The sequence below is a fragment of the Python bivittatus genome, unplaced genomic scaffold, assembly GCF_059951505.1.
Source record: "Python bivittatus isolate LINGU-HERP-01145 unplaced genomic scaffold, Pbiv_v1 ctg000480_np1212, whole genome shotgun sequence".
Classification (NCBI taxonomy): Eukaryota; Metazoa; Chordata; class Lepidosauria; order Squamata; family Pythonidae; genus Python; species Python bivittatus.
In genome coordinates this window covers 7720426-7744362 of record NW_028277075.1, presented here as the reverse complement: position 1 = coordinate 7744362, position 23937 = coordinate 7720426, and the positions used below count along the sequence as shown (strand labels likewise).

The 23937-nt window shown below is 36.9% G+C and overlaps 1 protein-coding gene across 10 annotated transcripts in view; it reads left to right on the top strand.

The window, feature by feature from the left end:
- LOC103060191 (neurexin-3-beta) overlaps window positions 1-23937 on the top strand; it is a 758042-nt gene that overhangs the window by 381512 nt on the left and 352593 nt on the right. For all 10 annotated transcript variants that reach the window (XM_088145267.1, XM_088145265.1, XM_088145264.1 and 7 more), the window contains one exon: window positions 20749-20930. In XM_088145267.1, coding sequence (XP_088001393.1) covers window positions 20749-20930 — 182 coding nt within the window. The remainder of the gene's footprint in view (window positions 1-20748; window positions 20931-23937) is intronic.

Below are 23937 nucleotides of genomic sequence, written 5' to 3'. Positions count from 1 at the left end.
GTGGACGTATCTATTCAGTGGGAGGCAGGAGGAAATCAGTTCCAAGTGCAATTGCCCTAATTGAGGCTGTGAAGAGGTAAATGGGAGAAGTTTGTAACAGCTGGAGTTCACTCTGAAGGAAAACTTTGACCATTAGTTATAATCTCAGGTGGTCTTTTAGTCGTCATGGTGATGCCTCAAACAGCTATCAGCCAAAGTTGGCAGGTGGAATCACAGCCAAATTCAATGGGGGAAAAAAAGCAAAAGGTCTGAAGACATACAGAGAAATAAAGTAAGGTTGGAACAGATTCAGTACTTTGAAACATTGTTTTAAAAGGGCATATACCATGGCTAGAATAATTTTAGTAGAGATTTTATCAAAACAGTGATCAAATCTCTAACCCTGGGCCTATACAGTGGTACCTCGGTTCACAAACTTAATTCGTCCCGCGACTCTGGTCGCGAACCGAATTGGTCGTGAACCGAATCAAATTTCCCCATAAGGTTCAATGTAATTACGGTTAATCCGTTCTGAACCATATGTTTTTTTTTTCTTAAACTGCAAAAATATGACACAAAGTACAGTACGAAGAGAGAGAAAGCTAACCTTGCTCAACGCGACTTCTGGCGTGGAGGACAGGAAGGTGGGTGGGGAGGCGGTTATTGCTTGGAGGGAGAGTCCCCCTCCCTACAGGAAGCCGTGACCACGTGTCACAGGAGGGAAAATGGCCGCAGATCCTGTTCGTAACCCGATCCAGCATTCGAGAACGGAGGCAAAATTTTGCAAATGGAGCTGTTCGTGAACCGAATTGTTCATGAACAGAAGCGTTCGTGAACCGAGGTACCACTGTATTTTCAACAATATTTTAGGATGGACTGTCCAAGTTTGGTTCCATCCAAATATGTGTACTTGGATTCCCATGATCTGCATTGTCAAAGATCAAGAGAGTTCACTTCCACCCATGTTAGGGCTACAGGAATGTTACTTCCATGAGAAAGCTGTTTGGAAACATTATAGTTTATACAGTGTGATTGGCAGGCATGTTTTTGTATTGCCAGTTCATTAAATTAGAGATACTTCAATGACCATTCTGGTATACATGGGCATGGCTTTTGACAGTGGAAATAGAATAAATTACTGAAATAAAACAAGTACAGGATACCTGTGATATGTACAAATCATATGTTTTGGTTATTATTTTCAAATTGCAGGTTCTATGGCGAAGCTGAATGGCTCTCATGGGAAGTGTGCTGTAGTGTCAGTTTAAGAGCACCTGTGCAACAAGCAGCTTTATAGTCCAAGCATCTCCGTGTCTTCTGCTAAGCTGTTAGTGATTGCTACAAGTAGAGACAAGTATTGGCAAAGAAGATAACTGTTTTCCTCTTCAGGGAGATCTAATAGATTTACTTCATCCTACTGTATTAGCTGTGATCAGCATATTTGACGCTAGGAAGGATTGTCATATGGGCGGTTAAAGTAAGAGCTAATTAATCCACTTCACGAAAGCTTTTCCTCAAGCTTGTCAGTGGAAGGCTCCAAGTATAATGGACAATGGTCTAGGTGGTATACAGTTGGATTCTTCTCCATTACAATAAAAGTTCACAGAACATAGACAGTTAGAATACTTGGGAGAAGGCTAGGCTGGCATGGTATCCTCCAATGAGCAGGGAGATTTTTTCCCCCTCCCATGTGGAAGTTGTCTGTCTAATACTGCTCTTGTGAGAAAAGCTAATTTGGTAAGATTTTTTGTTCTATTGAACAATTAGATAACTCAAAGTGTATTCTTTCTTGAATCCTGCAATCAATTCACGCTAAATCTTCAAGATGCAATAAAGGTATCCCAGGAAGGTCAGTTGTCTTATTTAACCTGGTAGTTTCATAGTCTAAATCTTATTTATTACATTTGTATGATACTATTCGTTCACAACAGTATTTCATGGGGATTCATACATCCTTATCATGCTGTTCTCTTTGGGATAAGCAATGTTATGCAACAAAGTAAGGAAACTTATAAAACATTAAAGAAATTATTTAAAAACTAAGAAAAATAGCCAAATATAGTTCACACCAACATAATTTACTAGCTCAAATGTGAGATGCCGTAACCCCCATCCCTACAGTCCTAGTAAGGGCATATATGCACTTTGCATTTAAGCTGCTCCTGTTCTGGGCTCCTGCTGGTTTGTCTCTAAGACAGTTTAAGAAAATATTGTTCAGCCTGAGACATTTTGGCAACAGTTTGTAAGGTCAGTCTGGATGGCAAACTACCTTGTCCTCGCATTGGATAATTCCCCTGCTGCTGTGCCCTTCTACCTTTCTCCTCCTGGTAAAAGAAAAGACCTGTGGGCAGGTTTTCCAAGATAAATATGCTTGTGTATGTATCTTCACAAAACGTAAACTGAAATCATATATATACACATTCATGCAGGTTTAAAAATTAGTTTTAAAATAATACTTCCTTTACACCCTGTTCCACTCTAATAAATTCTATACCTCCTTTACCAGCATGCTGAACTAGCACAGTGGTTAAAATCTTTGCTTACCATAGACAAACTTGCTGACCAACAGATATCTATATCTATATGCACACACACACACACATATATATACACACACAAACATTTTTTTCTTGAGTAGCTAGCTTTCTTCCTGGTCTTTAAAAAACAAAACAAAACTCCAGGGGATTACCTTTTATCCACTTACTTGAGATAAAGGATTTCATCCCAGCTCCTATTCAGTATTATTGTTCTGGCAAGGTATATGTATGTGTGTGTACACACATACACATATATATTTAAAAAATATATTTCCCCTTTCCAAATTTCCTGTATGTAAAAATTCAAATAACCATCCATTAGAGCAAGTGTCAGGCTTTTGGTAGCTTCCCACCCTTTTTAAAAAAGGTTTATCAAAAGGTAAAGAATAAAGTCACAGAAATATCAACAATTGAATTACATTTACTTTAGAACCAGATCTATATTTCAGCACTTTAGGGCAAAAACGTTCAGTTTTTTTCTAATGGCCTTTTTGTGAACCATTGAACTGACTGCTTTCTTTCCAAATAATTGAAGAAGGTACAAGCAGAAAACAAAACCCTAATCAAGGAACTACCAAGGAGGAAACCACCCCCCACCAACACTGGCAGGGCAAGCTACTGTATATAAACAGGGAGCAAACCCCACACTCACTAGCACTGATGATGTTACCTAGTTGGGTAATGAAACATCTGCAAACAAACAACCAAGCTGAGAGAGCACCAAGACTCGAAAGACTGATTTAAAATTGGTCATGGTCAGAGTCTCCCAATGGAAGGAAATTGAAGACATTCAAATTAAGCTTTACAAAAGGCTCTGATGGTGTCAGGCTGAAGCTACTTTCATGGGTCTGTCCCTTGGTGTGATCTGTCTCTATTCTCAGATATATATAAAGAAAGTAGTTTTTATTTTAAAAAGAAAGTAGCGAAAAGAGCACAAATTGTCTAAACTGTATGTAGTAGCTGGTGGGCATGATCTCTTATAGGACAAATTTTGAATAAATAGCCTTAAAACTAGTGTAACATTTTCTAGATTTTTGACATCTACAATATCATTGCATTTAGGATGATACTGAAAGGAAGATAAGTTTCCATGGAACTTATGGTTGGCTAGAAGCAGCCCTTTCAACACTTTCCAATTACAAAAGGGAAGATGCAGCTGTCAGAATGAAATTTGGAAAGGTGTCTGGTTTTTGTGAGGAAGCAGAAAGTGCTCCCACTGGTTATATTTGCCTGCCTGCCTGCCTGCCTGCCTGCCTGCCTGCCTGCCTGCCTGCCTGCCTGCCTGCCTGCCTGCCTGGTTAGGGACTGCCCAACTCCCAGCAACTCAGGGTGGCTTAACTCTCTTAAAGTAGAAGACAGTAAAATGAAAGAAAAAAAAAACTAGTTGTAATGTTTTTCTTTTGCAAAAATCACCTACAGATGGAGAGTGAAATGAGTCGGAAATGAGACACAAAATATCATTTCCTGCAGTCTAAAAGCTTTTTTTTTTTTTCCTGTTCCTGTTCCTAGAGCTGTGACTCAACAATCTGGAGTTTATATTCCATTGACACCCTTAAAACTCTTAATGAATTCCTGAATCCTGGTATAGATGAATTATATCTCTGCATATTAAACATACACTTACACTACTACAGTAAAACCAGAATGAGGGACAATACAAGAGGAATGTCATTTCAGTCCCTACTTCAATAACATCTATTCCACAAAGCACCATTCCACAGAGATATAAGTTTCCTTCACATGTTAATAAGAACCGACTTACTTTACACTTCTGATACTGATATGTGAATGAATGAAAACAACAACCAATATTAGGTGCATTAACTTTTCCAATTTTTGTTATGTAATTCCATGCTTCTCCCTTCCAAGGCAAAACAAATATGTATAAAAAGTATATATTAGAAATATTTTATATACTTGGTAAAATAGTGTTCAAAATGTATTTTGTATCATGTATTTAAGGAAATCACTATGAAATGTAGCGGGGAAAGAGATAGTCAAAGATATGTATACAATTTTGCTGATTTTGCAAAAGAAAACGAACTGATGGAACAGAATAAATATGTGCATCAATAACAGTAAATGTTACAGAAAACCAAAAGAAACAAAAATCCAGGAACAGAAACAATATAGCCAACCAAGCCAGGTAGACCAATTAGAAACAGCCACACAGACTGTAACAACCCTGATCAAGCCACCTAGGATCTGCCAGCACACCTAAAAAGTCAGCAACCCCCATTCCCTTGTGTTAAAGCACTGACAATATTTCTTAGTTTGGTAATGAAATGTTTGCAAGAAGAAAACCAAGCTCATTGAACACCAAGATCCCTTTCAACCCACATTCTCCATTATTGCTACTTATACCCCTAGTAATTGGGAGCCTAATGATAAATTTTAGTCAAGATTTCCATTTCAAAAGATCTTGTGTAACTTAATTCAGAAATCCTTCTCCCTAAGATTGGGCATTTGATGTATTGCAAAGTCCTAAGTTCAACTCCCAATATCTCTAGGAAAGTCTGGAAAAACGCCTTCTTTTGGCAATAAAGAGTAGTTGACAAGGGGATGTGCGTGTGAGAGTTTAATGAACAAGCAATACTTTTGGATGAAAGCATCATATATAGCAAAAGTAAGTTATGATAGGCTCCTATATTCTTTAATTCAATCAATCTTTTTAAGGGGTGTGTAGTTAGGGTCTCATCAAAAAACTTTCTGTCTTTTATTCTTTATTATGAAAAATTAGGAAAGGCAAGCTTGTACATTCCACTCAGGAAAGTCCCAACAGAAAATCAAAGGAAACAATTCAAAAGTTCAGAAGGAGTAAATGAGATATAATGAGAAAAAAAGTGAAAAAAGAAAAATAAATAGATGAAAGATGTGAGGAGTACTGTGAATCACCATTTAAAATCTTATTATAGGTGTCCATTACTCCAAGTGAGAACACTGGCCTATTATCTCATTTGGTGTTGCTTACCATAGCTAGCAGTAGTTCTTGAGGACTTAAATATCCTCAAATTTTCCTACCAACAGATGTCAAGAACTGAAATCAGGAAGCTCTGCATATTAAGCAAGTATTCTATCACTTAGCTATATTTTTTTCTTTTAGAGCCTTGTTTGCTTATTTATTTAAAAAATGTATACACTCCCCCCCCCCTTTTAGTGGCTTTGGGTCACTTACAAAGCTTCATTAAATACATAATTAAAAATTAGAAATGTAAAGAAAATAAATATAGAACACTAAAATATAAAGTATAAATAAAATGCTAAAATTTGAACATTTAACATTAAAACACTAAAACATGAATGGTAATTGTTGCAGAACACAACTCCGCCACAGAGAGAGTGGAATAAAACCGTTCATGTTAAATGCATCTGCCATTGGATCCTCAACAGGTATCCACTGACCGAAAATAATAGGAAAGTTTTATAAGTACAGCCTTCTGAATACTTTGAAAAGAATTCAGGGGTTAGCCTGCAACAAATGAAGCATTTTCAAGGTGGCAATTCTGTGGGATCTCTGAGACTATCTGTGCTGCTGCATTCCAGGCCAGCTGAAATTTCCATCTTCAAGAGCCATCACTCAGTGCATTATAATAACTCAGCTTTGAGATTGCCAACACATGAGTCATCACAGTGAACCAGGTCTCTCTTCTCCAGGAAGGGATTACACTGGTTTATTAGTGAAAGCTGATAAAAAGCCATCTTTGTCACAAATGTTATATGGTATTCCATCAGTGATGGATCCTGGAGGATCCCCAGGCTGTAACCTGATCTGCAAGTGAAACGCAACTGCACCTGTCTATTTCCCAGAATCAGCAAAATCTCCATTTTCCCTGCATGTAACTTCAGTTTATTCTCCCACATCCAACTGTTTATAGGCAAATGAGCTTGGCTAATCAAGCTAGAATATAATGCAGTTTCTGGTATTTGTGGCTGACAAAACTGCTATTTTGTCCAAAATGAGAAGTGGCTGTTAAACTAAAAGGATTCAGAGTATGAGGGAGGAATGGAAATTGGCAACCCTTATTTCAGTGTTAAAACATTATTCTATGCAAAAGATGAAAAACAGAAAAATCTATATACCTCTTGCCATTGAAGAATGTCAACTGCCTACTAGAGCAAGGGGTGAATCAATATATTGCATTTGCAACACACTGAAAAAGTGAGAAACAGCATGACAAGGTATCTGAGGATTTAGTTTTTTCATATTATTTGAAATTTGGTTTTGCTCACTCTGTGATAATTTGGCCTCTTTGACACCCAGTGGATCAGTTCACATCTTCTGGTAGAGTTGTTTATCTGGAAATGGTATAGATAGAAATATTTTGTTTCAAGGTTACTCTGAATGAAGGTGGCTTTAATGTTTTAGCCAGAAATGTTAGTAATGGAATATGCCAACAACTACAAAATCCATAGGGAATAATATGGTCATGGTATCAGATTTTGGAATAGGCACATTATTTGCTTTTTACTCTTTTAGCCTTCTATAGTTTGCTCATGGCTTGATTTCAATTGCAAACTTGTTAGGAAAAAAATGCACAGATCTGCTGTTATTTTGCCACTAATTTTTTGTTATGATTTTCACTATTGATTTAATAGGAGAACTGCCAAGCTAATCTTCTTTGTAAATACAAATGGACTTAAGAGTTGCTATCTTCTGCAACATGCCTGCTCATTATGGATATTTATTTGTCTATATACTTAAAGGACAGTGGGTTTTTTATTACCCAATTCTGAAATCAACAGAAAAAGCCTACCTGAATAAACAATTAGCCCTGAATATTATGCTAACAATAAGCAGACTTATACCTTGGTTTGTACTTTATTGTTTTGTGCTTATTGCATTTGTATACTAGCTTTTTGCCAAAATAAAAAAGTTTACCATTGAAAATACTGTAGAGCAAAACAATTTGAAGAATGATCTTTGTGCAAGAGATGAGAGGTTTCCCATTTTCGACTCCCAATTCCAGACTGCTTTCCTCATTAATCTTCAGGTTTAAATTAATTCCTTTCACATACATTTTTAAGTTTAATTTGATATAAATAAGTGATCTCCTCCTAATGCTACATAGTATGTATTCATTTACATTGTTCTCATGAAACAGGATGGTGTTTCCCTTGGGGGAGACGTAGGCCACAGCATAGTGGAGAAACCCATGCTTTGATTTTTGATCTTTGATTTGGTCTCTGGCATCTAAAGTTAAAGGTATCAGCTGAAAGGAAAAACCTTTTCCTAAGACCTAGGACAGTTTCTAGCAGTCAGCACAGCCAATAGATCAGGTCTCTATATTGCTAATTTCATCATGTTAGTGCTTTCAGAGCTGGGATTCTTTTATATGTGAGAGAAGCCTTTCAGTATCTGTTTTTGCTACTTCCCACACTCCAAACAAATTCTTACCTAGGTACTACTGTAAGGTCATACAGTGCTAAGGTGAGATTATTTCACTTCCGCTGTAGACTATTTCATGTCTGAATTCTGTTTTCTTTAAAGTATCTAGCTTTATAGTATCTAGCTACCACCCACACCTTTTGAATGATTGTATAAATCCCCACAGAATTTGCATTGTATGGTCCCAGTCATGAAAGGCTTTCTCTAAAAAAAATTCACTTGGTATCCTTTGGATTTATTTGAAATTAGTGTTAGAGATCATGGCCTCAATTGGTACACATTAATATTTATGTTGGTATGAATAAGCAGCAGATGATAAGCCCAAGAAAAAAAGTAATTATTAGTTACCTTTTTCAAATCATCAGAGTCTCTTTATTCCATCTCACCTGAAGGAGCTTGGCTGGCCTTAATGTATCTGAATGCTGTCCAATGTTTCTGTCTGTTGTTAATGCACTATTATATTTTAACTCAGTTATTGATTCATTTCAGAAACAGTTATTATGGCTGTAAGCATGCTTAATAAAAACTGCAAGCTTCAGTTTAGGGGCAGCAAAGCATCACTACCATTACGCCTTGCCTCTGGGATGAAATATTCTATAAATTACTGCATTAACACATACTACAAGCTGAAAGATTAAAAGAACGACAGCAAATAATGATGCACATGGATGTATACAACTCTCTAGAACAGAGTTAGGCAATCTGGTGCAGTGCAGCTATATTGGATTTCAACTTCCATCATTCTTTCACCAGCAAGGGATTGTGGGGCTGAGTGAAGGCATCTAGAGGGAATCAAGTTACCTAGTCCTGCTTTAGAAAAATAACCAAGACCACTGGTCTGTATCTAGCCTAGTTGTACAAACTACTATACCTTTGTTAACAATGAATTAAGTTACTGATATATTTTATGTAATAATATTTTGTGAAGTATAGTTTGATCATACAGAAGATTGTTGCTTTGTTCACATCACTTAGTTAGCCATTTCATTTAAGTAAATTACATAAGTACTAGTTATTTTGGTTATTTTTTTTTAAAGCAAAGTATTTGTGTTCAGTTGGATTAATGCAGAGACAAAATGGTGAATATCATAACCAAGATTTTAGACATAAAATCCTAGACTTTGTAAATTCATTAGAAAGGATTTTGGAGTAGCTACCAAGATATGTAAGGAACTTGGTCTCTCAGGGCCAGGGCTGGCTTTGGGCTAAGGCTGAACAGGCACTGGCCTGGCATGTCAAAGCTTAGGGGGCACCAAGACCACCCCTCTTTACAAATCATTCAAAATATGCAAAACTTCATATCATTGGGAGGTGGCACTATCAGTCAATGCGACCTTGGGGTGCCATACACACTTGAGCAAACACTGCTCATGATACTTATATAATTAACATTTCATATGCCAAATATGAGCTTAAAATAGTAATTTGTTAGGAAATGGCTCACTCAATTTAAAATGTCTGACATGGGCCATAATCAGTATTTTGTTCCTCATAGGAATTGGTAGCCTCTTGTGCAGGTTTTTTTTTGGTTGATATTAGAATTTCAATAATAGAATTTGATTTTTTATTGCTTTCTTTGTACTACACTTAAAGTAAAATCAGCAATAAAACTATATGAACAATCCATTTAAAACATGAACTGTGCATGCTCTAGAATTGGACTTAATCCAGAAGTAGATCATTATCATGTTCTGAGCCATATAAAATATTTAAAATAAATAGAAATTGATTATATGTTCTGTACATGCACAGTGAAAAATTACTGTTCCTGCTGCCAGAGTTTGAAAAGCCATACAGGCACATATTAGCATCCCGGGGACAGGCTAGATGGACTCTTCACAGAGACAAGAGTTAAGGCCATGCCTTGTACCTTTCAAAGTGGTATATCCTGCAGATTGTCCATAGTCATTGGACAAATAGAAGATTTTCCAGACCAAGACTCTTTATTGCTAGCAAAGGCAGGCAAAGAGTTCATCATAAAAACTGCTTCCTATATGGAATTGTTATTGTTACCTCTTGGTTAATGGAATTTGGTATTACTTTCCCTGGCTGGCGAAACTCCAGGGTAGGCAATACTAAATTGCAAATAAGAATTGGAAATAAGAGTCCTTCCCAGCCTTACCTTGACATATTGAAGACTAAACCCAGGACATTCTGCATACAAAGTATAAGTTTGCTGTAATTCACAGTAAATCATATCATTGAGTTCAACAATCAAAACAAGCCCTTGACGGTCTCTATTGCTGGCTTTCTTGGGATGCAATTGTTCATGATTGACCCCGTTGTTCATCAAAATGAGCACTTTAGAGTAAAAGATATTGCTGGCAAGACTGCAAATTCTGTAGAGAAAATGATAATTCAACTCTCAAGCCATTTTGTCTTAAGGGGAGGGGGACAGAAATTCTTTGAAAGTATCTACTGTTTGGAATGGCTTTGAATGCTGGCCTGTTCATGAGTATCTTGAGAGACTAAAGAATTGGCAATTCATAGTGAGGATGATTAAACATTGATTATCCTTGTCTCTGACTTCAGCCCACGGTGTTTAAATAGATTGTATGCACCATTCCCACAGTTCTGCCTCTTATGAATGAAATTTCTATCTGTAGCACAAACCTTTTTTAAAAGTTTATAATGTAATGAAAATCACAGACAGATTACTCTTCATGTGCAGATTTAAATGTTGCTTTGCCCTCAGAAGATTCTCTAGATGTTACTGTTCCTATTCTATAGATGGAAGCATGAGATTCAGTTAGAGGTGGTTTAAAATTATGAATGATATCAGTGGTAATGCTTAGGCAAAAAAACTAATTTGATGACAATATCCAGACAAAAGATATTTCACTTTAGGAGCCCAAGCCGTCTATCATGGCACAACCCCAGTGTTTGTTAATTCAGAATAGATGTAATGTTGTATGATGATGATATCTTTGTGGGTGGTGTGACCCAATTATTTTGTCATTTTTTAAAGATATTTCTGCACAGTGGACTCAGACTATAGCACAAAGCAACATCTAAAGGCTAATTTCTACATGTTGGCTCATCAAATGATGACATAAATTTCATAGATTAGAATGTTCATATTAATTAATTCTATCTAGGGATAAAAATGAAACCTTCCACTGATTTCTTTTAGGAAGAAATTTCATAATTTTCCCATTCAGACCCCATTACACCATGGCTAGATTAATGCTTGGAGTTCACTAGTGTTTAACATTCTTTTCTTAAAACTTCCACATTTGGGGAAAATACTTACAAAAATGTGTATAAAGGGGATTGGATGCAAAAAGGAACACATTGTAGGTATTCATATAAAAGGAAACATACTGTAAAGTTTCCTACAAAAAGTATAACTTGAAAGAGATGTAACAGAAGCTGGGTATATTAGGGAAGGTTATGAATAAAAATATGTTGATGTAGGAAAGTTGTATACAAGATGAATACAAATGTGGTCCTTAAAGGCAATGCAGTTTTTTTCTGCTTTTTTAAAAATGAAATTAACAGAAAATTGAGTAGAATGGAATAATAAGTGACTATAGGTAAGATTGACCATAAGCATTTCTACTCTTTATTTCGTGACAAAGACTATAATGCACAATGAACAAGGTCTGGGGCACTGTAGAATAGGACAGATGATAACTGACAGCACCTGTAGCAGCAGCCCTCTCCAGTTAAGAAACATAAGACACTTTTGTGTTAATTTTAATAGCAAGTTCATGAAACTTTGTTGGAGAATATCCTCTCCCATTGAAGAAATCCATTGAAATGGTCTCAATTTCTGTTCCCATGATTAGTATGGAACCTGTTGAGGGTCCATTCCATGTTCAATATATTCATCTCTCACAGTCATCCTCAGTACCAATCCATTATAAATAGGGACAACCTTCATTTGGTTCATATTTTAATATGAACTGATCTACATTGTACTTTCTGAACTGTAACGTGAATTAGAACACAGTTACCACTGAGGTTCAAAAACTGTTTGTGTATGTGATCCAGTCCTTCAGGTAAAAAAGGCACACATTAGGGAAAATGGCATACAAACTGCACCTGAATTTTCAGAAAGAAAAATGCATGTGAATTAGTATGTGTTCTTTGGAAAAGAGGGTTACAGATTGGAGCAGAAACAGGATAAAATGAAAGTATTTATTTATTTATTTATTTAATTTGTTTATTTGTTTATTTATTTATTTATTTTATTAAATTTATCTCCTCCCATCTCCCCCTAATGGGGAACTCTGGGCGGCTCACAAAATCCATTAAAACAATAAATATGTAAAACATAAAAACTATATCAAACATTACCAAACAAGAAAAAGTCCAAGAGGCTGACGGTTACCAGAGCCACAGACAACAGGCCTCTAAGCGGCTAGCCGTCCCCACACTTGGTGACTTCCCTCCCCATCCCAGGCCACGTGGCAGAACCAGGTCTTCAGATCTTTCCAGAAGGCCAGGAGTGAAGGGGCCAATCTCATACATACATATATACATACATACATTATATCAAATATACAGAAAGCAAAAAGGATTCTGTATAGGTAATTACAAAATGCTAAATAAATGCTAAATAAATAAACAAAGTAAATTGGAAGGCACCCTAGAGGTGAAATTTCCACTGACTTTTTAAACTTGCCTTACTTTGGGGCTTGATATGCTGTTTGATCTGCTCATTCTCTCCCTCATGACATGTCATTCACAAAACCTGGCTGAGACGAGTGAGTTTATGGAACGATGACCATCCAAATGTAAAGTACTTGTTTCTGCTGAAAGCATCACTTGCAAAAAAGGTCATCTTGGAGTTGACTTCATGCCTTTTTTTTACTTAGCTGTAAGTTTCATTCTGTTTGTAACTTCCCATGATACTGCTGACTGCTAGGTACTGGGATTCCTTCCAAATTGCAGATATCAATTTAAAACCTTTGCCTTTGCACTTAGGCCTAAAGTTATGATTCTGTTAGCTATATACCATTGGAAAGCTTCTGTGCATGAAGAAAGTAAACAGAACAAAGCTTCTGTGCAGAAAAAGAAAGTGAACAAAACTGTGTTCCAAGTCTCTCCATCAGCATAATTCCAGATACAGTCATTATAAAAGGAACAACAATAGCAGAGAGGGAGAAAAATTCTCATGGATTCATAGTGCTGACCCCAAAGCTGTAGCTCCAGGCACTCATGCCAGAGCTTCAAAGAATAGGTCAGTCTAGCTGAGAATCTCCTGTCAATCTAGCTGTCAATATAGATTGCCACCTATGTAATACAATGTGAGAGAAAGGGTGAGGCACAGAAATAAGGAAAGAGTAAATACCTGGATGAAGATTTTTTTTTTAGCAGACCAACATGTACTACATCATTAAGCAAGTAGAAACAAGAGAAGTATAAGTGTCTCACTGAATCTGTTCCAGTAGCCGAGAGCTTCCAAGAATTATAGAGAAGGCAGACCTAGTTCATCAATCAACAATTTTGAGTGTAGTGGGACAGTTTCAAACCACAGATACAGAGTGCGTCTAAGATAGGAGTGAAACTATCCGATGTGAAGCAGGAAGCTTTACTCCAAATTGTCCTCCTGCCATTTATAATCAACACACAAGCTGTCCTATAAGATGGAAAACAAAAGAAATGAAGCTCACGTTAATGCTTTTTTGAAGTAGGAGGCCAAAATGACCAATGTACCAGATTTTTATTTAAAGAAACAGAGGGATTCACATATTGAACTAAGCCACAATGTGCTTAGCCAATATTTTTACTGAATAAATCACAGTAGCCGCATTTGCACAATATGCTAAGTTAAAAACAAACAGACAAACCTTCTGTGCTTAACCCTGCTGTCTAGGACTCTGAGATTTGCAACTCTTAGTGACAGGAGAGATCCAGAAGGAGCAGGGCTACAATCTCACTATTATATATCATTTATAGGTTATCCACCAGATATACTTGAGACTGGCCTATAATGACAAATATATTCCAGTACAGGAAACGTTTTTTTGTTTTGTTTTTAGTCCCCCCTCCCCCCGCTTCAAGAGAGGCCTTATCACTGCTTTCTTTATGAAGGAAGAAACATATCCCTCCCACAAGAGGGCACTGATAATTTATCTTAATCGTGGGGCTAGTCATACCCTCACCAGCCAGGAGAGAAAGAATTTAAGTAAGCAGTTGGAAATTCTAAATTATGTAGTTACAAGTCATATCCATATCTTCAACTTTTGAATGCCAAGAAGAATTCAAAATGGAACAAATTGTTGCTGAGATGGTATCCTTATGATCTCCTATGGTCCAAATCAAGCTGGATGTGAATGGCTTTGTTCTTAAAGAATGATACACCTTGCTCAGAGAATCACCAACTCTTCTCCAACAACTTGGTGAAGGACAGAGGTCTCAAAGAACACTCCTGGCACAGTAGTGTGTCAACACAACACTCCTCAGTGTGGTCCAAATTAAAATGAAATTGGGAAATATTTAACAAAATAAAATAGGAATACAATAAAACACAGATAATACTACATTTTAAAACTAAATAATAATAAAAAAAATTAGTCACCAACCTCCAAAAAAATCCAGGCTTGCAACTTGCAAGGAGCCCTGGCAAAGTTTGCTGCCTTTGCTTAACTGCAGCAGCAAGAATTACAATATTTAAGAAGCATTCTGAGAACCCTCAGAAGAAGAGCCTCATCTAAAGAATGGTACTTAGCAGAAGGCCTGTAATGAAATAATGGACCTCTATACAATAACAAATCAAATTGATGGGAATATTTTGTGTGTGTGTGTATCTGTACTGTACATATATATCTGCATGCATGTATATATGTACGTGTATATACACAAACATACACATATACTCTATATTCTGTTGCAATTGTGGCTTGACTGTATAATTACTGAACACTTTTCTTTTACCAAACACATACAAGGGGGGACCCCCCCCCCAAAAAAACCCCAGCTTCTCCTGCTAGGTGAATGTTCTAGGAACCCATCTGCATCAGTGTACCAGCTGGGATGTTGTGAGAGGCTGCATTCGGCTTTAGGGAGTTTTTGTTTTAGAGACTCTTTCAACATGTTTGCCTATTTCATGATGGGTGATTCGTGCCTCGCTTGCTCATGTCTGAACAAAGAGACAATCGCTTGACTGTGTGCCATGCTTTGAAGGAGCAGTTGGAGGCTGACCCTGATTTTTTTTGAAAGTCATAACCGGAGATGAATCTTGGTGCTACGCCTATGACCCTGAAACAAAACAGCAATCCAGCCAATGGAAAACTGCCACATCCCCACGACCCAAAAAAGCAAAAGTGAAGTCGAACATGAAAGCAATGATCATCTATTTCTTTGATGTGAGAGGGTTTCTGAACTTGGAATTTGTTCCTCCAGGTAAAACAGTCAACCAAAGTTTTTATCTGGAAGTTTTGAGAAGGTTGCATCACAATATGTGGAAGAAACATCCCAAGTTGTGGCAAATAGGTGACTGGTTCTTCCACCATGACAACGCACCTGCACATATCGCGCTGAGCGTTCAGGAGTTTTTCACCAAAAACAGCATGACCCTTGTGTCCCACCCTTCCTGTTCACCGATCTCACCCCGTGCAACTTTTTCTTGTTTCCACGGATGAAAAAAGTCCTCAAAGGGAAACGTTTTTCTGATGTGGAGGAGGCGAAACAAAAAACGGCAGAAGCACTAAAAGGCACCAAAATTGACGAGTTCAAAACCTGTTTTGAGCAGTGGAAAAAACATCTTGATAGGTGTATTGCATCAAACAGAGAGTACTTTGAAGGTGACTGAAGTTTGAATAAATACAAGATTTTTTATAAATCAATTCTGGGTTTTTTTGGGTCCCCCCTTGTATCTACAAGCTCATTTCATCCATTTGGATCCATTAATGGTGCAACAGTTTTTTCTGTGCTAGCAGAAATGATTTCCAACTGCTCATTGTTTTTGCTGTTACCAGATTTGTATTATCTAATATTTGAAAAGTTTGAACCAATGCAAGTTTCCTAAAGAAAAACCCTTCTAAGGTTTTACTTAGGATTGCATGATAAGCATGCTACAGCCTTAAACAGAATATTCGATACATGCTAAATGGTCTACTTATAAGGATGACTTATTGACTTCTTTTAGTTGCACTTTGATGTTTACCTTACTTAAAGAAAATTGGGATAAGTTTATATCATTCTTAAGACTGATGCCAAAAGGGGAACTTCTGATTGTGTTGGCTGAGCTGCTAGGAGTTGTAGTTTAGTAAAATGTGAAATGCTGTAAGTTCTCAACCCTTTATGTAATATGAAGACTCATTTAAGTCAAGTTCAATCCTAATATTACATGGATATGTTCATATTGCTTTCTTGGTTAAAATGTGGAAGTAGTTTCCCATTACCTTTTTTCTATTCTTTTTTTTTCTTTTAAACTTCCAAGTAATTCTTCTGTAAAAGAACTACCCGGGTCCTACCCTGGATCAAATAAGGTTGGTGAGGTGCTGCCAACCTGTTGTAACAACCCAATTTATAGGATTATTAATTTTAGTCCTATTTAGTTCTCTTCACAAATTCCTTGCATGAAGGAACAATGGGAGTCCCAACAGAGGGGGAATATTATTTTCCTCAAAAGTTATCCTCCAATATATGAAAGGGCAAATGAATCTATATAACATCTGTAGGAAATTATTATTGTTGTTGTTGGTTGCACAGTCAGCCTGTTGTTTAGACTGGATTTGGCATTTTTATCCAGCTATCAAGTCCTTCCCAAGGACCTGGGATAGGCAGATGATGTTGTTTGATGGTGTTAAAGGTATTGTTGCAAGATGTAAGCTGTTCCAAGTAAAGATTAACCAATGGTGATGTTGTCAATGCTAATGGTCTTCAAGTGGTGCTCCAGATGTTTTGGGACTGCACCCAAGGCACCTATTACTATTGGTACTATCTTTGCTTTCTTTTGCCACAATCATTCTATTTCTATTTGCAGTCTTTGTATTTTGTGATCTTCTTCTTCCTCTTCCTCTTTATTGGCTGCCCAACTCCAATGGACTCTGGGCAACGTACAAAACTAGGAAAAAAAGCAAACATAAAAACAGCTAAAAACATAAAATCAGATAGAGGGCCCAGACTAAAACGATCTAATAAACAGCAAAATCAACAAAACGAAACAAAAGAGGGGCCTTAGAAAACTAATGAACATCAGTGCCGGGCCTAGGACCAAAGCCAGCTTTTCAAAGCTTTCCAGAACCCTAGGAGAGGGCACCATCCTTCTCTCTTGGGGAATGCCATGCCAAATATGCTGTTGTGCAGTCTCTTTCTCTTTGATATGTTCCTTCATATCGGAATTATCATTCTGGAAAAAGACAAGGAATTTACTGGGTGATTTTTGGCCAATCACTCTCCCTGCTTCAGAGGTTTCTTGTGGGAATAAAATAAGGGATCCAACTTGATTTTCCAGACATTTCCCATATGATATAGGACCTTTTAATATTTTCATAGATTCACAGAGTCATGTGCATCTTCATTTCATATTCCATCTTGCTTGGCACTGAAATGCCATGACAGGCTAGTCATTATAATTGAATGTAATTGCTATTCACAAGGACTTGACACACAGTGTGTGCAACCAAATGGCTCCTGGGAAGATGTGTGTTCATCAGAAGTAGTGAATAAAAATTATTTTCAAAGATGAAGCTTACATTCCTGCATTAAATTTTTAATTTCATTTTATTGCATTTCTTGGCTTCTGCCAGCCATGTACATGTATGTGAATGTACAAAAAGATAAGATGTTGACTAAATGTTATGGGATGAAATGGAAGAATGTGACACAGAGCTGACATTTTTGGTGTCAATTATGGGTTAAACAATCTAGTTCTATGCTATTAGTGAAAAATGAGCTGAAAAATAAAAGGTCATTCAAAAAAGAAAAGAGAGTTTTTACAAAAAGGTGAACCACATTGCTAGTGGGATCCTCTGATGCTAATATAGGCAATTAGAATTCTGCAATGTATTATGTTATGGGATAATATAATTGAGAGAGCAAAATCATTAAAAGTTTATGCAGTCAACTTGGACTATTAGAATGGTCTGCATATGGAAAAAAGTCACTTTAATTCATTATTGTAGAGCACTCAAATATAATTATTAATAATAACAGCAACAATAAAGTATTGATTTAAGATAATGTTGCAATTTCCATTGGCTGGCCTGCGTTTTGACAGCAAGCAAGGAACAAGGTACATGTTTGTAGTATCTGAGCATGCACAGTGACATCATTATACAAGCCCTGCCCCACAACAGCATCATGATGCAGGCATGTGAAAGAAGGCTCGCACAGGGACTTCATTATAGGGTGAGGCTTGTCATACCTGGTTCAGCTTTGCTGTTGGCACCTCTGATGGAGAACTTCCCTAGAAAGAACTGCCTGCATCATCAATCTTTATCATCATAAGGATTTGGCTCTTAGACATTCTCCAAGCTCAAGCTTTTTTCAAACAATATGTTATTTTCTGTGTACAAGCTGATGCACACTGAAATATATCAGTAAGAATTGTGAAAATCATGGCTTCAAAAAAGTACAGAAGCCTACTGGCAAAATCATGAGCAATATTATCAGATACAGAGAGAGTAGGAGTGTCCATGGGGAAGGGGGTAGATCAACAGTGTCAAAATGGGCAATCAAAGCCCTGTCCCTTTTAACATATGTGCAATGGATGTGAAGCACATTTTGATGCTGTTGACACACATACACCCCAGTGAATATCCCTGAGAGACCAAGTGTGGTACAGTGGTTAAAATGTTGGACTAGGATCTGGGAGACACAGGTACAAGTCCATCTTTAGCCATGGAAACTTATTGGGCATCTTTGAACCAGTCACCCTCTCTCATCTCAACTTACTTCACAAGATTGTTATGATTGTTGTTTCAGGGAAAAATTAGAAGAGGAAGTGCTATGTATGCCATTATGAGTTCCTCTTGGTAAGGTGGGATATAAATTTAACAAATACACGAATTAGAAAAATGCATCTGTTCAGCCATCTGTCAGGGATGCTTTAAACTGGATTCCTGCATAGAACAGAAGATTGGATTCTGTAGCTTTTCAAACTTTAAGGTCCTATTTAAAAATAAATAAATAAAAGCATTAGCTTTCTTTCAGAATACTTCCACTGTGCTGTTCTGTTAAAGAGCCAGGCATTCTAGCTCTTGCAGTCTTTGCATCATTGGAAGGCATGTTCTTTTTCCAACACATACAGTGAATAATCATACTTTAATTTCTGTATGTAGCTGACTGGTTCCCACAGATGCCATGTTTAGGTATTTAATGGTGCTGTGGATGTTCTTTGTTTATTTTACAAGCAAAACAATAATGAAACAGTGGGGACTTGATAATACCCGCTAGCTGTCTTTATTGCGGATGCTATTTCTCTTTATTTGGCAACTGGCACCTGAAGCAGACTTAATCAGAATGTGAAGAATAAAACCTTTTTCCTATAATATATCTTTCTTTGAAAGGAACTGCCATGTATTTGCTTGTGTTTCTCTTGCTAATCCTATATACACTCACTAGGACTCCCAGGCACAGCATGAATATTCATTTTAGCAATGCTTGGGAAATGGTTATTTTATTCTAAAAGGCCATAGCAATGTATTGATGAAGATTCTGAGTCATCCAGGTGGAATTATCTGGAGGTTGAGTCATGGCAACTGGACTTCTTTTCTTTTGGTCTGATACATTTCGCTGCTTGTCCAAGCAGTGAAACTTTTCAGACCAAAAGAAAAGAAGTCCAGTTGCCATGACTCAACCTCCAGACATAGCAATGAACATAGTATGCTTTCTGTAAGGCAGATGTTCTTCTCAACATCTTATAGTTACTTTTGGAGTAAGCTGCTGGTCAGAAATCTGATGGTTTGGGTAAATATCCTTTCTGTTCCCCAGTGAAACACTTTTTCCATTTTTCCCCTCCACAGACCATGTTATGCTTAATGGAAAAAAAAAAAAGATAATTTAATGCAATTTATTTATTTGAATAGAAGATGTTCCTGAATTTAAAACAATTCTTTTCCCCCTCTGAAGAATTGTGATTCTAGATAAAAATTTAATACAACACCTAACTTTGTTACCTTGTCAATCCAAAGTTCTGCTGAAAAATTTTGTCCTCTTCCCATAATGAATGTGTCTAACACTTTTGTGTGTGCATCGCATATACATCCAGAAGTCACACTTTAAAAAAAGACAGAGCCAGAACAAAAAAGCAAGTCATTAATAATTCTATTAGTAGCTACTGATTAAAATTAACTGGTTGTAAAATAACCAGTGAATAATAACCTTTCAAAGGTTATTATTAATAACCTTTTGTAGTTAACTGTTTACTCCCAAGCAGTAGCTAATCTTAAAAGGCATTGATTCTTCACAGCAGTCTGCAACCGTTTGCACCCCCCACTCCTCCCCTTGTTTTTAACAGTCTGATATTATTCTCTGCTGTTCTTCTCAGTGTAAGATGACCCCACTCCCATAAATTTACCAGTAATTACATGGGGAGGGGGACTTGTCTTCCTCTTGGGTAAATATGGTATTTTCCAGAAATGTGAAATGAATTTTAGGCAAAAGAAGCCTAACTTGAGGGTTTGTCACAGTGTGTAAAAGCTTTTAGAGACAATGTGTTATCTGCCCTGTGCTATTATGTAGTTGAGTCTACCAAGGTTCATGCTTTGCAACTGCTTTGTTATTAATTCATTTTGTTCACATCTTTAATTCAGGATGACACAGCACCCTAGGCTTTCATAACTTTCTCTATTGGAATCTTGCACTTATATCTAGTACTATTTGATGCAATTGAAATGTTAATATAACTGGGTAAGTTACCTCTATATGTTTTTTATGTGTATGTTGCAGCTGGAGCGACATACATCTTTGGGAAAAGTGGAGGCCTCATCCTGTATACTTGGCCAGCAAATGACAGACCCAGTACAAGAACAGACCGCCTTGCTGTTGGGTTCAGCACGACAGTAAAAGATGGCATCTTGGTACGGATTGACAGTGCCCCTGGCCTTACTGACTTTCTACAACTGCATATAGTAAGTACAGATCTTTTATGCCCCATTTTGCCTTCAGTTTTAATGGCTACAAACATTTGTAAGAATAGCCAAAAAAACAAAAATAAAAACAAAACCCCAAACCCTACTTTACTAATAAGTACATATTTCTAACAAATGTAATATTAAATAACAATTAAGAAATTGTTGTTCCATAATTGTACATAAAACGTATTCTGGATGGGGCTGAAAATAATCTAAACCTCTATGTTTGCTTGTTTAATGTTGTCTTAATGTAATCAATTATAATAGTTTTCTTGGGACAAAATCTAAATATATATTTTTGTAGGTTCAGACCAGTGTTTCTCAACCTCTTTTTGCCCATGGCCCCTTTCTGACTTTGTTTTTCTCCGGTGCCTCCCTCTCCATCCAGGTCCCATGACCAGATATGGACATGGGACAGTGACTGGTATGTTTTCTGGTGTCAACAAGACAGTGTTTGCAGTATAATATACTTGGTTTTTCTGTGCCCCCCTTAGTACATGCCATGGACCCCATTACATGTTTTTCACCTCTGGCCCCCTTAAATTATCCTAGGGCCCCCAGGGGACCATATGACCCCTGACTGAGAACTGCTGGTTTAGACTGCTGTATTATAGAGTGAATATAAGAAAAAACTAGAACAGTCTTAAAAAGTGTCAAATGAAAGAAGGTGGAGGCTAGTATCTAAGTCTCAGCCACCATATTCTAGTGCATATATCTCCAAGCATGTGTTCTCTAGATGTCTTAGATTTACAACTTCCAGAATTCTCAGCCAGAATATCTAATACCTGGGATTTCTGGGATGTGAAGTCCAGTAAACCTGGGATAGATTACATGAGTTATTAGTCTCCAGTTTTACTGACTGGAAGAATGGATTTCTCATCATAAAACTGTGGAATTGAAGATGACTCAAAGATACACATAAGGAAGAATGAATAAGGAACCAACCCATGGTTTACTCTGTAGTTCAAATATTGAGGAAAGCAAATGCCAGCAGCTCCTTGCTGCCCACTTAACATGCCATCCTTACCATTCCTATGCTTGGCTGCATAAAAAGGCTTTCATGCATACAATGACTTTAGAGTTCCCCAAATTAAAGCCCAGAGTACTGAGATTCAAGATACTACATTAATTAGTATGAATATTTAATATATACATATAGGTTGTGGGTACAGTCTGTTCTGGATGGAGTAGCATTGACCTGCACAAGTCAGATATGGATCTTTGGGGATGCTCTGGGATCTGGCATGGCTCCTGAAAAGGAAAGGATATATGGAAAGACACAGCTCCAGCAGTGTTTTTGGAGATGTCTTTGTTCTGCCTGCTGCATCTTTCTTTAAGGGAAGGAAGTTCTGGCAAAAAGAGTTCATGCTTTCGAAATCTCATTTTACATTATTGTGCTGTGTTCTACTTATGCTTGTTCTTTTTCAATGTTTGAAAACTAAACTTCATTCAAAAAAGTCTGGCCAGATTGGGTTTTGTAGTGAGATTACAATGGTCTTAGTATTTCACTGTTTTTCAGTCACAATTCAACTGCATTTATTTATTTATTTTACTTACTAACCCATAAATGATTTGGGGCATTTGAAGGACCATCTTTTCTATATGAACAGGATCATCATTGTATGATGAGCACTGAAGGCCACTATATCCCAGTATCTTGAGAGACTAAGTTGTTGCGCATTTAGGACATGGCCTTTCCTAATATTAGCCCTGCAGTTATGGGACCCTTTCCTGACAAAGGTGAAATTGGATCCTTTGATATAATATAGCACGTTATGCAGGGTTCTAAATGCGGTTCTGAATTGTCAGTCTTTTAATGCCACATCATTTAATAACTCTTTAATTTTAATCCCATTGTCAAATTTTATTGAATGAGTTGTTGGCTTTGGTGAAGAAAACAATTTTCAAGTTTCATGAAATAAATACAAAAGAATGTTACCCTACTGCAGTCTCATATGATATACTTATTATCAGTAATGCATGATTTTCTATAATCACTTTTACAACTTTGGAACTGTTGTCTTGACTTTCATGTCTTTTGCTTCATGAATGAGTTATAGCCAGTACCTACCCACCCTTTTTTTTTACAGTAGCAACATCATCTTTATGGGTTTGCTTCAGTTTATTCTTTATTTCTGTTTTTGTACTTAACGCATCTCTGTTTATGATTGTGTAAGTATTTTTTTTTAAAAAAAATAGTAATGATGGATTGAGAATGCCAGTGGCATTTGGAGTAAAATGAAATAATGAAACTCATATATGCAGACACATACAGATGCACAGACATATTCTTTCACAATCAAACACTTTCAATACACACAATAATATGGTAGCAAATTCCAGCTCATATTTGGCATTCCTCCTTGATAATCTCTCCCTTGAAATCTTAAAGACAGTTCAAGGGATTCTCAGGACATTTATTATGACACACATTTTCTATATGCATACTGAATAAAGTGAATACAGAAAGCATCTTATTTTTTTCATGAATATAATTGATGAAAAATCCTTTTGGATTCATTTTTTAATGATGAGCCCTTTAGATACTTGGAGATTTATGTGCTCAGACATCTGTTTTGTATGACAAAAAATATATAACCTGTGAAACCTTTTCCCTCCTGATTTACAGTGCAGATGTGAGTGAATTTGCCAGAACAGGGAGAATGGATGGAACACCTCCAGAATGATTCAGTTCATAAATTGGCATCTATAATTAGGCAGGACTAAGCTTAGGGATAAGTGTATGAGAGAATGCTAGTGTCAAATGCTTGTTACTTTAGAGAGGATATAGTGCTACATTGGTATTGTGCAGCCTTTGGGAGAGAATTGGCTGTGTCTCCATTGTAGGTAGACTAATATTAGTCCTTCAAGATGGGCCAGGTCAGGAAACAGATTCCATAAGACTACTGGAATTCTACTTTATTGTTTAAGGGTATAAGAACAGAATCTTGAAAGATCTGACAGAGATTCTGTCTCTTTCCTCTTCAACCCAAGAGAATCAAGG